This window comes from Fundulus heteroclitus, chromosome 7, assembly GCF_011125445.2.
Source record: "Fundulus heteroclitus isolate FHET01 chromosome 7, MU-UCD_Fhet_4.1, whole genome shotgun sequence".
In the NCBI taxonomy this organism is placed as follows: domain Eukaryota; kingdom Metazoa; phylum Chordata; class Actinopteri; order Cyprinodontiformes; family Fundulidae; genus Fundulus; species Fundulus heteroclitus.
Window position 1 is genome coordinate 4,939,962 of NC_046367.1, and position 14,616 is coordinate 4,954,577.

Below are 14,616 nucleotides of genomic sequence, written 5' to 3' on the forward strand. Positions count from 1 at the left end.
AACGATTAAAATATTTAATCGCGATTAATCGCCCTGATTAATCGCGATTAATCGCGATTAATCGCATTGTATTTACAAACTCCAAGAACGAATTCAAAAGTAGTGTAAAGAGCACTTTTATTTTAATGTTCTGCTGCCATATGAACAAAAGTGTTGTAACATTTGTAGCACTTATTTTATACTGGATATTTTCAACCCATCTATTGAATTTAGTGCACTAGTTGATCTTTTCTTCATAACAGAACAGCAAGCACTGCAGCCAAAATATGGCCTTTTTTGACCTGCTGTATATTAGCCAGTCCCTAAGCTTGATGTATCATGAAACTGTTGACCTTTTGGGTTTTGTGGTTTTTATTTTATTATTACAATTAAATAATAATAATAATAATAATAATAATAATAATAATAATAATAATAATAATAATAATAATAATAATGTTATGTTCAGTGTTTTTTTCGCTAATCCACCTCTTATATATTTCAATCCTTATGTAATTTTGTCTGTGTTGTGTGCACCTGCCTGTTGCTTTAATCCTATAAATTTCCCCGTCGTGGGATAAAAAAAGGATTAGCTAATGTTATCTTATCTTAAATAACACTTTTTAATATATGTCCTGGGTTCTTTCAAGGTCTTAATCACATTTTCTGTGTGGGCTCCAGTAACATCCATCCATTCATCCATCCACTGATCTACCTGGATGTTCCCTGGAGGACTGAAACGCCTCAGTCAGTGACGTCAGTCTGTGGGTCTGTCGGGGGCAATGAGAGAAGTTTCGTCTCCTCTCTCCGTTTCTGGGGCTCGACGTTTTCATGTTTTTTTCACGTGCTTAGATAAATTTGTTGTGTTTCCACTGAAATGAACCGGCTTTTTACAAAACATACAGCTTGATTTCATTTACGGTATTAAAATAAAGCCAAACGGTTCTACTTCCTCTGTTCATGTTTTTTCGCTGCTGCGGTCTCTCTCAGCTGTTTGTGTATTAAGTTTGTGTGAGAGCTGAGTGGGCGGGCCAGGCTGAGCCTGCGTGCTGATTGGCTGGCGCCGCTGAGCCATGTACGAGAGGGGAGGGGGGAGCGGGAGAGTGCTGCCGTGACAGCGCGCTGCAGTCAGCGCGCCTGCTGACTGACACTGACTGAAAGCATGTGAGCAACATGCGTTAATGCGCGATAAAATAAATATCGCCGTTAATAGTCTAATGAATTAACGCGAAATTAACGCGTTAACTTGCCCAGCCCTAATTTTTTTATTTTATTTTTTATTTTTTTTTAAGCTTACTCACAACTTTCAGGCAAAGTATGATCCAACAAGTCATGTTGATGCTGAGTTCCGTTCAGTCAGTTGGCTGGACAGTGTGGCCGTGGCTGAGCAGCAAATTTCTATACTACGGTGTTTGTATATGTTTGAATCACACGTGAATGATGACATCACGTTAGCCACACCTACTAAGCACTAAGTAAATTACTTCACTGCTGATTACTCCTCATTGACAGTGTTTATCTGTTTCAAATATCAGCCAACATCAGCTAATAATTTAAGGCGACATTTTCAAAGCATGACAAGTCTTTATTAATCCTTCTCCACCAAAACGGAAGTGGAGACTGCTTCCGACGAGAACATCAAGTTTAATGATGTGCAATCTTTTATTTTTGTTCTGATCGGAACTTCCTGTCTGTGTTACAGTAAAACAAGCCAGAAAATCATTGCATTTCATATGCTACCATTTCACAATTTATCCTCTGCTTCCATCAATCGGATAGCACTAGACAGTTTTTAAATTCTGTGACCTATCGGACAGAACCAGTCGAATTCGGGCTGTTTATGAGGGCAGATAATCTGATTCCTACATCCTCCAAGCTTGAGCAGGGGAAGCTGAGAACCAGCTGATCCCCGAGATGCGTTCCACTAACCGCTTTGACGTTGACGACCAGTGTGATGCCATGCTCCAGCAGCATATCCTGAGCTATACGCGACACCGTCTTCTCCACCAGCACCAGGTTGGGACGGACATCTACAATACGCTGAACGTAGTTTTTCAGAAACTCACGTTCCTGTAGAAGAGATGAAGAATCTTGGGATAGATTCGTGACTAGCGTCCTCTTGTGTCAGAATGAGCTGCTCACCTGCAGCACGATGGGCTCGATGCAGGTGAACTTGGTTTCTTCTCTGTACAGGTACTCGATGGAACACTTCAACAGCAGGATCTTGGGGTTCTTGATGTAGGAGTTCATCTGATTCCAGGTGAGAATTATACTTTAGTAACAGCACTTCCAAAACTAGCTGGTCTGTAAATACTTTGACCACCAGAATGTTTTCCTGCTGTAGTGGTGACAAATGCTCCAACAACTAAAATGTCAGCCAGACAGAGAATGCATTTACCTTCTTGTGGGCGATGTTCTTGGTGCACAGAAAGCCGTTTACCATCATGGAGTCAAACTTCCTGCCTCCAGGAATCTGAAGCGCAAAGAGAGCCAAGGTTTAATTATTTCAATAATTTCATCTTTACGTCTAAATTAGAGGCTGACATTTTTTCGGGAATCCCACGGGTCACGTGATTCCCGTGGAATTCACGCGGGATGGGAGTCAACATTAGTAGATATCACGTGATTTGGACGATACAGGATTAAATATCAAAGGGAGCAGACGAGAGCAGGAGTAAACCAATAGCAGGTACAACTAGAAAAATTTATGAAGAAATTTAGCAAGGCGCCTGCCTCAAAAATACTAACAGGAAGTAACACTGCGAATTTCAGGTTCCTACGGTCTCCACAGCCCTCGCAGCGGCCCTTGAAAGGTGCCATGTTAAGTCAATGGGCCTCCTAGGAGCCTTTGTGTAGCAGCGTTGTCATGGAGACTCGCTGACAGCTGTGGCCCTCTCTGTCTGTAAAGGCAGAATAACCCTGGCTAAGCAGAAGTTGATAGGACCTTCCTAAAGCTACTTCTGGTTAGCAAAATGCTAACCGTTAGCCGCTAGCATGGTTGTGTTCAGTATCACCGGGTGATGTTACTCTGTTAGTTTGGTTGAAATCCTGTACTGAGAAGTGCCTAAAAAGGGAGAAAATTCTGAAATTCACCAAATCTGTCAAGCAGAAGTTTGTACAAGCTTCCTAGAGCTACTTCCGGTTAGCAACATGCTAACCGTTAGCCACTAGCATGGTTGTGTTCAGTATCACCGGGTGATTATACTCTGTCAGTTTGGTCCAAATCCTGTACTGGGAAGTGCCTCAAAAAGGGGTGCCAATACTTAATGTCACCAAACGTGACCAAAATTCATGGGTCAGATTGGCCTCCTTTAGCAACTCAGCCTCACCACATCTGGGCCCAGAACTCAACATTTGACCAAAATGGTCAGTAGCGCCATTTCCCACAGGTGGGTGGTGCTGTATTGGCCAATTGGGCCGTGTCTGGGCATCATGCCAGGTCCTGTTGGAAGCAAAGGCCCAATAGGAAAGCATGTGAAATCCAAAATGGGTCAGAAAAGTGACACATGGCTGAAAGTCACTTGAAAATTTTAAAATGTCAAGAGGAAGTGACTGTGCGAATTTCAGATTTCTACATTAATCACAGCAACTGCAGTGAGCGTCGAAAGTTGCCATTCTATTTCAATAGAGCCTCTCCCTCTGGCCCTCAGAGTTCCGTCGTCATGGAAACTCACTGACACACCTGCAGCACGCCATTCTGCAGAAGTGCAGACACTTTGTGTCAGAGTCTGCCTATTGGATTACAATGGAGAACTTTGCCTTGAACAACGCTCCATATCTCCTGATCCGTAAATGGTAGAGACGTAATTTTTTCTGCGTTTACTTCGTAACGGAGAGCGGAAGAAGACAAGCTATCGATTTTTGCTGAAAAAAGTGTAATAAAGGCGTAAAAAATTATGATATAAAGGGGATTTTTATGGAATTTCAGAAATCCTCTTAAAACGGTCCTGAACAAATCGCTGTAGCTGAAAAAGTATAAGAGATATCAAAATAATTCTTTCACCGTGAGTATCAGCAGCCTTTTGAGGACTATGGTGCTCATTTTTATGTTTGTACAAGAATCGATGTAGGCACAGCGATGATGTAAAAAAGTGGATGATGTGGGAAAATGCAGCTCCAAAGCGTTTTTAGGATTTTGCACAGTCGCTACTCCCGAACAAATTGTTCCTGCGGAAAAAACGTAACAGTTATCCACAAAATTCCTTTTTTGTGAGTGCCAGAAGGGTTGGGACATTCTTGTGTAAAAGTCTCATGTCTGTACATAAAACGGTTTAGGAGTAGCAACGATGCGAAAACGTGATGTTTTTCAAAACCACTCCATAGGAAATTAATGGGGGAAGTTTTGGGTTTGTGTCGGTCTGAGGTGACTTGTGAAAAATCTATAAATGCCACACCAATGAGGGTTACATTTTCCGAATCCTGACAAAAATACCCACGTTTTGATGTATAATTTGTCTACGTAGAGTGAAAATTGAGCGAGTAGGCTGAAGTTGTTCGGAGTTTTGAAATCTTTAAAAAAGCTAGAGTGGGCCACTCTGGCAGTTGAAGAATTCCGTCATTGACTTTCATTATAAACGATGATTTTACTGATTTTCGGACATGAGCTTTGAGGAGTACTTGTGAGGAGATGATAACAGATATCCACATCTCGTTTTCACTTCTGAGTAGTTCACAGATATATCTACAAACTGGAAGTCAAACGGTGTTCCTAGGTGAAAGCATGACGACACAGTAATGCGTTGAAAATGGTCATTTTGAGGCTTTTTTGAGTTTTTTCTTTCTACCCGATTCCACTGATTCCTATGGGATTTTTTGAGGTGATTTTTCGCTAATTTTGTCGCCATGGTAACTCAAACCCCCAATAAAAGTAGTAGCACACCATTCCCGACCGAGCCGCACGTTTTGATGCCTATATTGTGGGGGTGCACGCTACGGTTCGGGCCGCATTAACGCACGAAGAAACTGGATTATTAATAACTAGAACATTTCTGAAGAAATTTAGCAAGGCGCCTGCCACTTGGTGCGTACCGTACCGTCTGAAATTCGCAGTGTTGCTTCCTGTTGCTATTTCTGCTTCCTATGGTCTTCAGAGCCCCCGCAGCAGCCGTCAAAAGGTGCCATGTTAAGTCAATGGACCTACTAGGAGCATTTTGCTAGCAGCGTTGTCATGGAGACACACTGACAGCTGCAGCCCTCTCTGTCTGTAAAGGCAGAAAAACCCTGGCTAAGCAGAAGTTGATAGGACCTTCCTAAAGCTACTTCTGGTTAGCAACATGCTAATGGTTAGCCGCTAGCATGGTTGTGTTCGGTATCACCGGGTGATATTACTCTGTTAGTTTGGTCCAAATCCTGTACTGAGAAGTGCCTAAAAAAGGGAGAAAATCCTACAATTCACCAAATCTGTCAAGCAGAAGTTTGTACAAGCTTCCTAGAGCTACTTCCGGTTAGCAACATGCTAACAGTTAGCCGCTAAGATGGTAATGTTTGGTATCACTGGGTGAGCGTACTCTGTTAGTTTGGTCCAAATCCTGTACTGGGAAGTGCCTCAAATAGGGAGAAAATACGTTGTTTATAACGTTGCCATGGTAACTCAAAATGGCGCATGGTAACTCAAAATGGCGGGTGGTACAAAAAGATACTTCATGGGATCAGCACACATGTTTTAATATACACACTGTGGGGATTATAATACAAAACTCTTAGTCTCCCACGCCGGGAATCGATCCGACGACCTCTTGCATGCAAAGCCTGCACTTTCCATCTGAGCTATACTGTAGCACCATATATGGGTATGCAGTATTGGGACCATAAGGGGTTTGATCCCCCATTGAAAAGCATTGGATGTTTGACACCTCATAGCTTGGAGATGCTTTATGCGACGTAGCCTGAATTTCTTGTGGGGCTTTCTCTCTAAAGTAAGAACAGACTCTGTGAAAAAGAAGTTGGTGAGACCTTTCTAGAGCTACTTCCGGTTAGCAACATGCTAACTGTTAGCCGCTAACACGGTTGTGTTCAGTATCACCAGCTGATTGTACTCTGTCAGTTTGGTCCAAATCCTGTACTGGGAAGTGCCTCAAAAAGGGGTGCCAATACTTAATGTCACCAAACGTGACCAAAGTTTATGGGTCAGATTGGCCTCCTTTAGCAACTCAGCCTCACCACATCTGGGCCCAGAACTCAACATTTGACCAAAATGGTCAGTAGCGCCATTTCCCACAGGTGGGTGGTGCTGTATTAGCCAATTGGGTCGTGTCTGGTTATCATGCCAGGTCCTGTTGGAAGCAAAGGCCCAATAGGAAAGCATGTGACATCCAAAATGGGACAGAAAAGTGACACATGACTGAAAGTCACATGAAAATTTTAAAATGTTAAGAGGAAGTGACTGTGCGAATTTCAGATTCCTACATTAATCACAGCCGCTGCAGCGGGTGTCGAAATTTGCCATTGTATCTCAATGGAGCTTCTCCCTCTGGCCCTCAGAGTTCCGTCGTCATGGAAACTCACTCACACAGCTGCAGCGGGCGAGTCTACCGAAGTGCAGACACTTTGCTCACAATAAGTCCCATTGGATTATAATGGAGAACTTTGCCCTGAACAACGCTTCATATCTCCTGATCTATAAATGGTAGAGACGTAATTTTTTCTGCCTTTAGTTCGTAACGGATAGGGGAAGAAGAAAAGCTATCGTTTTTTGCTGGAAAAAGTTTAATAAAGGCGTAAAAAATTATGATCTAAATGGGATTTTTATGGATTTTCAGAAATCCTCTAAAAAGGGTCCCGAACAAATCGCTGTAACTCAAAAAGTATAAGAGATATCAAAATAATTCTTTCACCGTGAGTATCAGTAGGCTTTTGAGGACCATGAAGCTCATTTTTATGTTTGTACAAAAATCGTTGTAGACACAGCGACGATGTAAAAAAGTGGATGATGTGGGAAAATGCAGCTCCAAAGCGTTTTTAGGATTTTGCACAGTCGCTACTCCCGAACAAATTGTTCCTGCGGAAAAACCGCAACAGTTATCCACAAAATTCCTTTTTTGTGAGTGCCAGAAGGGTTGGGACATTCATGTGTGAAAGTCTCATGTCTGTACATAAAACGGTTTAGGAGTAGCGACGATGCGAAAACATGTGACGTTTTGGATTTTTAGACGTCATTTTTCAAAACCGCTCCATAGGAAATGAATGGGGGAGGTTTCGGGTTTGTGTCGCTCTGAGGTGATTTGCGAAAAATCTATAAATGCCACACCAATGAGGGTTACATTTCCCGAAGCCTGACAAAAATACCTACGTTTTGATGTATAATTTGTCTACGTAGAGTGAAAATTGAGCGAGTAAGGTCAAGTTGTTCGGAGTTTTGAAATCTTTAAAAAAGCTAGAGTGGCCCACTCTAGCGGTTGGAGAATTCCGTCATTGACTTTCATTGTAAACGATGATTTCGCTGATTTTTGGACATGAGCTTTGAGGAGTAACTGTGAAGAGACGATAAAAGATATTCACATCCCGTTTTCACTTCTGAGTAGGTCACAGATATATCTACAAACTGGAAGTTAAACGGTGTTCGTAGGTGAAAGCATGGCGACACAGTAGAGTGTTGAAAATGACAATTTTTCGGTGTTTTTTTGCAAATTTTGTTCCAACCGTAAGTCAAAAAGCCCTCATCGCGTCGTCGAGACGAACGTCTCGATATATATTAAGTGGGGGTAGACCCTACGGTTCGGCCTGTATTAACGGTGATGGAAGATTAATAAACAATAAAGAAACCCTTATTAGGTGCATAACATAAGGCCTCCGCCATGCATTTTCAATGCATAGGCGGGCGCCTAATAAAGAGTCCGTTTAGAGGTGAATAGTAATAGGCCCTGCCCATGCATTGGGAGGCAGTGCTGTGCTTTGCACAGCCCCCTCATTGCACATGCAAGGCAGGCGCCAGAATCGATGCCAGATGCATTATAGTTTAGAAACCTAAACTAAACCTAAATCTCTCTCCCTCTCTCTCTCTCAAAAGGTTAACTGACTCAAATGGAAAAAAGGACAAAAAAGGTCTGAAAGATGATCAATTTATAATTGCTATGAAAACTATATTGCTCATAAAAAATGCACTAAAAATTTAAAATAAAATCCCTAAATTATAATGTCGACTAATATTTAAACGTGTATTTAAAGTCTTACAAAAATGTTCAGCTAAAACCCCATTTTTGAGTTCAATGTTTACATCAAACACTGTTTTCAGGAACCAGATTCTAGAGAAGAGAACCAGAATCCTGCATTAGGTCTTGACGTCCCATCCTGGTTTGGTCCTCTAGAATGTGGCTCGGCCCTTTACTTTAGTTGGAGCTTAAAAACCTGCTAGCAGAAGACCTCCGTATTCTGGAGGATTTGGCCCATGAAAAACATCCTGCTAAATGCAGTGGACCACCCAGAGCTTTGGAACACAACTAAAAGGACATTAAAACCGTCTCCTCCCTAAACCGGATGCGAGAGTGTGAGCGGGGAAGAAGCCAAGGCCGTCTGACCTTCTTGATGTGCACCAGCTGGCGGATGTCCATGTCATCATCACGGTTGCGAACGTCAGGCCGAACCGTCTGGACGACCTGCCGGACCACGGGAACAATGATGTCCCTCCAGGAGAGAGACAGAGACTCGCTGTAGAGCAACTGCTGCAGCAGTGCCATCATGTGGCTGTGGTTGGCCGAGCTGAACAGATCAGACACATCAGTCAAAGCATCCCTTCAGTAAGGAAGAGCACTACTGTACATGAAGATGGGGAGAGTTCAGGAAAAGCTGGTTTCATTTGAAAGTTAAAAGGAAGATTTTTTACTGAACAGAAGCTTTCAGAAACCGACCCAAGCAATTCTAAAGGGATCCGTGCATTGTGATCCATTCATGGATAAATTATGGACTTAATCTGCCAAATCTACAAAACTACAAAAAATAAAGATTTTAGTAACTAAAGTAATAAAACCACTTTAGAAAGCTACGTTTTTAGAAAACTTTGCAAGAAAGCCATCAGATAATTTGGCAGCGTCGTCTATTTGTGATCTCTGCACTAAATCCCTCCATCAACACCAATGCCTGGAGTTCAACAAGATGTTATGAAATGAAGGTCAAGAGTGTTTAAAAGGAGCAAACTACTTGACGCTTTTTACCCAACTAGCTTTAGTTTGTGGACTCATCAGAGCGGAACGGTTTATTTAAAGATGCTGTTTTCCTGATTTGACAAACCGGATGCACAGGCAGGGACCAAAGGTCTCAGCTTCTCAGGGCAAATGCCATAGAAACAAAGAGGTCGACACTCACAGCAGCCTCTCCATGGCCATCTTTTCCCCATTCTCCTCTCGGAGCTGGTCCAGAGAGCTGTGATGCCAGCCCAGCGGAGTGAACAGCATTTCTTTGGCCTTCTCTTCCACTCGACGGTTGAACAGAGATTCTGCAGCAGAAACAGCACCTCAGGAAAAGGAAGAGCTCAGAGGAACTACTGAGGCGAGGGGGAATGAGGGGGGAGAAATGAGGAAGTGCTGCGTTCCTACCTTTGATGAAGGCATCGCTGATGATGATGTTCTGTCCTCCGTCCTCCGAAACGAGAAACTCAGCTGAAAGAATTTGTGCAATTAACTTAATGAAAGTTGGCGTTATGAGGAGAATTTCAAGGTAATTCAGAGTTTAAAACCTGACACTGACGAGGGCCTGCTTCTGCGACAGAACCCAGACAGCTAAGTAACAACTTAGAAACAGATTTACTAAAAAAAAGTTTAAAACTATTTTGAACAAGAAAAGATTCTGATGCAATTGTTTCCAAAAAGCCACATGTGCTTTATTGAAAGCTTTGATTCCAACTGCTCTAGACTGGAACAGCAAACTGTTATGCCATCATGACGTGACAAACTGCAACTCCCAGCATGCAACACAGTTGGGATGATCGTCCCTGAGCCAAATCTTATCTCGTCACCACGGAGACTGACTACAAAAAGCAAGGGCGGACTGTTTTCATTCTTCTTTTCAGGCAGTTTGTCATGTTGAGGGGACGTTCAAATGACTCCCACCTTGGGCTCCACACGTGGCATTCTTTCATTCTTGGCTGGTCCAAGCTTCGCCGCATTACTATTTTCCCCTGCACCCAATCAGGGACATCTTGACTTTAAAATTAACTTTGATGAATTTTTTATCCAACTGGAAGCTCCATTATCTTCCAGATTGACAGGATCCGCTGGTTTTTGTTTTGGTCAAACAAATCGTAGAAGAAGCGTCCAGGAAATGTGATGTTTTCCTGCTCCTCAGTGAACTCTGCCAAAACGAGACTGTTTGGGATCGATGGACGCTGGGTCGCACAGCAGCAATCTCCTCACTGGAGCGACACAAAGTAAAAAGATTTTCCTTTTTCCACACATAAGGTGGTATTTTGTGCCTGGGCAGAACCTATTAGGAAATAGTTTTAATGCTTAAGTACTCCAAAGAGAGTTTGTTTAACTATGATGCACATTTCCAATGTGTGTGTGCATTATAAGTGATGGGATGGCACGCTATGCTAGTGAGTTAGTTGGAATGTCGGAGCAGACATCTTACGCACGACACGCATGGTCGGAGGTCATACGTCATCAGGACCGCCTCCTTACACCTCCGCACGCAAGGTCGGAGGTCATATGTCGTCATAGTCGTCATCTTGGGTGGGACACCGAGTAGCCCAAAGCTGTTAGCCATAGGCTGTTGTGAAGTCACCGTAGCTTAGCTACTGTTAGCCGAGTGCTACCTTGAAGCCGGACTAGAACGAGTTAGAGTTTCTAATCAACTGTGAATTGATTATACATTGCTCCCACTCAATTAATCCATTTTGATTGATTTTATTTTCATTTGTTTTCTTTTAATGTTCTATTGAGTAGTGAGTAGTGTTTTATTAAGCAGAATAATTGCTGTAACACGGAATTATCAGTTTAATAAATAACTTGTGAAATTGTAGGTGTTTGTGATTATTTTGAGACAGAAATTGAATGGTCTCTAAGAATTACCAAATTATCTCCTTTTAAGTTAATAACTGAATAGAGACAGTTTCATTGGCTTGTGATGAAGGAGTAAGGATTAAAACTCCAATTGCAATTATAATTAAAGTAATCAACGTTTGCTGGACAAGTCTAACCAGTCAACACTTTTCCGGTATAAATAAGTTCATAACAGCTAATTAATAAACCAATCGTTAGTGCTAATCATTACAGGCTCATAGCCCTTGATCACAACCATTTGAATTATTTTTTGTTATAGCCATCCATTGATTTTGAATGATATATTATTAAATTATAATTGCCAATCATAATTAATAATAATCTTCATAATCAAACAGGTGTAAGCGCATAACAAAACTAACAACAAGAGCTCTTCCTAACTGTTCAGCATGGTGGAAGGATTATCACGGTAAGAGCTGCATTACTAACTGTTAAATGAGCATTGAGGACAAAAGGAGGAGGACTGAAGCACAAGACAAAAGATAAAACCACACATTCAACAACATTAGTGGTTACAGATTTGGATAACCCATTATTTGAGCAATTATGTTTTAGAATTTGAAATTCAGATACAGTCTGGAACAGAGCAGTCTTGCATAGATGCACAAAGTGCAGAAGTGCTACAGAAGTACACACGGTTCTAGCTACCTTTCTGGTCTGCAGGAGGTGGCACATGGGGGTACTTGGACTGCTTCTTGATGTGAAAGTTCACATTGTTCTGCTCCATGTTGAGGTTGATGGAGGAGGCAGAGTCGCTGTCCACCGCTGAGTGGAAGCTGCTGACCGATGTCCTCTTGCTGGGGCTGGCAGAGTCTGGACACAAGTGGGTTTTAATGCACCAAAACCAAAGCTACCACAAACCAATTTCTGCCACCATGTCAGATATGAGATACCTACTTGGCACAGTGTAGTCAGACTCGTAAGCAAGTTGCTCTGTGTCGCTATCATCAAACTTGATGTCCTTGAACCAGGACGGCTCTGACTGTCCCTCGATGGAGTTGATACTGTCACTATCTGGCGAAGGGGTTTCGGAGAACTCTGTGCTCTACGGTACAGATGGAGAGGAGTCACAGTCTTAACATCTTTGCTCAATCAGTAACCAGTTGATACAGTCAACTGATCTGACGAAGTTTACAGTGGTCTGCAAAAGTTTGGGCAACCTTGTTAATTTCAATGATTTCCCTTTATAAATCATTGGTTCTTAGGATAAAAAAAAAAAAATCAGTTAAATATATTGTATAGGAGACAAAGTGATATTTGAGAAGTGAAACGAAGTTTATACCATTTACAGGAAATGTGCAATAATTGAACAAAATTAGGCATGTGCATAAATTTGGGCACTGTTATCATTTTACTGATTTCAAAATCTTTAGAACCAATTATTGGAACTCAAAATTGGTTTGGGAAGCTCAGTGACCCTTGACCTACATACACAGGTGAACCCAATTATGAGAGAGTATTTAAGGGGGGCCAATTGTAAGTTTCCCTCCTCTGTGAATCTTCTCTGAAGAGTAGTGACATGGGAGTCTCAAAAGAACTGTCACATGAACTGAAAACAAGGATTGTTCACCATCATGAATTAGGGGAAGGATACCGACAGCTGTCTAAGAGATATCAGTTGTCTGTTTTGACAGTTAGGAACATAGTCAGGAAATGGAAGACCACAGGCACAGTTCAAGTTAAGGCTCGAAGTGGCAGACCAAGGAAAATCACGGATAAACAGAAGCGAAGAATGGTTAGAACAGTCAAAGTCAACCCACAAGCCAGCACCAAAGACATACAACATGATCTTGCTGCAGATGGAGTCATTGTGCATCGTACAACTATTGCGCGCACTTTACACAAGGAGATGCTGTACGCAAGAGTGATGCGGAGGAAGCCTTTTCTCCGCCCGCATCACAAACAAAGCCGCTTGAGGTACGCTAAAGCACATTTGGACAAGCCGGCTTCCTTTTGGAATAAGGTGCTGTGGACTGATGAAACTAAAATGTAGTTATTTGGACATAACAAGGGGCGTCATGCATAGAGGAAAAACAACACAGCATTCCTAGAAAAACACCTGCTGCCTACAGTAAAATTTGGTGGTGGTTCCATCCTGCTATGGGCCTGGGTGGCCAGTGCAGGGACTGGGAATCTTGTTAAAGTTGGGGGACGCATGGATTCCACCAAATATCAGCAGATTCTGGAGACCAATGTCCAGGGATCAGTGACAAGGCTGAAGCTGCGCCGGGGCTGGATCTTTCAACAGGACAATGACCCTAAACACTGCTGAAAATCTACTAAGGCATTCATGCAGAGGAACAAGTACAACGTTCTGGAATGGCCATCTCAGTCCCCAGACCTGAATATTATTGAAAATCTGTGGTGTGACTTAAAGAGAGCTGTCCATGCTCGGAAACCATCAAACCTGAATGAATTAGAGGTGTTTTGTAAAGAGGAATGGTCCAAAATACCTCCAACCAGAATCCAGACTATCATAGGAAGCTATAGGAAGCGTTTAGAAGCGGTTATTTCTGCAAAAGGGGATCTACTAAATATTGAGTTATGTTTTTTGATTGTGGTGCCCAAATTTATGCACATGCCTAATTTTGTTCAAACAATTATTGCACACTTCCTGTAAATGGTATAAACTTCGTTTCACTTCTCAAATATCACTGTGTTTGTCTCCTATATGATATATTTAACTGATTTTTTTTATCCTAAGAACCAACGATTTATGAAGGAAAATCATGGAAATGAACAAGATTGTCCAAACTTTTGCAGACCACTGTATTGTTTTAAGTACGTAAAAGAATTAGATGAGAACCCCGACATCTGACTTCTTTCTGTTTCTGTGTTGCGTAGACAGACTCTTACCTGCAGGGGGCGATAAAGAGCATATTCATCCCTGAACAGTTGGTCATGATGGGTGACACAGTCGAGCCAGCGACCGTCTACTAATGCCTGGCCTATCGCAATAGCCTGGGCCCTGTGGGAAAACACACACACACACACACACACACAAATCCCTCAGAAGGTACAGGCAGACAGTGCAGATACCTTTGCTGCTTTTGTCAAAACAAGGCAGAAGGAAGTTATTTAAAGCTTTAGCTCATTTTATAACTTTATTGCTCCAACAAGGGTTTAAAATGTGATAAACATACAATATAAAGAGTATTTCTATCAGCCATTAAACAGTTTCTTGCTGTTTTTTGCAGTGGCTTCATGCATGCCAGCAGGATGTGACCAAACGTGTTTTACAGCTTCACTAAGTGATTCCTGCTTTCCTCCAGAAGCTGCAGTGCACGTACAAAGCAGAAGGTCTGCCATCCCCCCTTATTCTCACGTCAGCTTGAAAGAAAGCTCTAACCGTATACAAGAATGCAAATAAAAATCCCTGCTACGCCCAGTGAGACGATACCTGGTGGAGATGGTGCCATTCCTCAGCAGCCAGTTCACAAGTTCCTTTCCCACAATGCAGTTAGGGTAGGTCCTCAGCCAGTATCGGTGGTCCTGGAACTCCATCCCTGTGTTGGTATGGCAGATTTTCTTCCACAGCTCCTTGAGCTGGGAAGAATCCTGTAACAAAGATAGTTTATGTGAGCTCCCTAGGACTGGATTGGGGACATGAGAAACATCAGGATGACAGACCAGACCAGTGCGACAG

The 14,616-nt window shown here is 42.3% G+C and overlaps 1 protein-coding gene across 10 annotated transcripts in view; it reads right to left on the reverse strand.

Moving 5' to 3' along the window:
- Window positions 1-14,616, reverse strand: part of pikfyve (phosphoinositide kinase, FYVE finger containing) — an 81,592-nt gene that overhangs the window by 43,211 nt on the left and 23,765 nt on the right. For all 10 annotated transcript variants that reach the window (XM_036138790.1, XM_036138788.1, XM_036138787.1 and 7 more), the window contains 10 exons: window positions 14,371-14,528; window positions 13,827-13,938; window positions 11,868-12,015; window positions 11,619-11,783; window positions 9,507-9,569; window positions 9,277-9,406; window positions 8,493-8,673; window positions 2,378-2,452; window positions 2,122-2,229; window positions 1,909-2,049 (listed from right to left, as the gene is read on the reverse strand). In XM_036138790.1, the coding sequence (XP_035994683.1) occupies window positions 1,909-2,049; window positions 2,122-2,229; window positions 2,378-2,452; window positions 8,493-8,673; window positions 9,277-9,406; window positions 9,507-9,569; window positions 11,619-11,783; window positions 11,868-12,015; window positions 13,827-13,938; window positions 14,371-14,528 (1,281 nt within the window). The remainder of the gene's footprint in view (window positions 1-1,908; window positions 2,050-2,121; window positions 2,230-2,377; window positions 2,453-8,492; window positions 8,674-9,276; window positions 9,407-9,506; window positions 9,570-11,618; window positions 11,784-11,867; window positions 12,016-13,826; window positions 13,939-14,370; window positions 14,529-14,616) is intronic.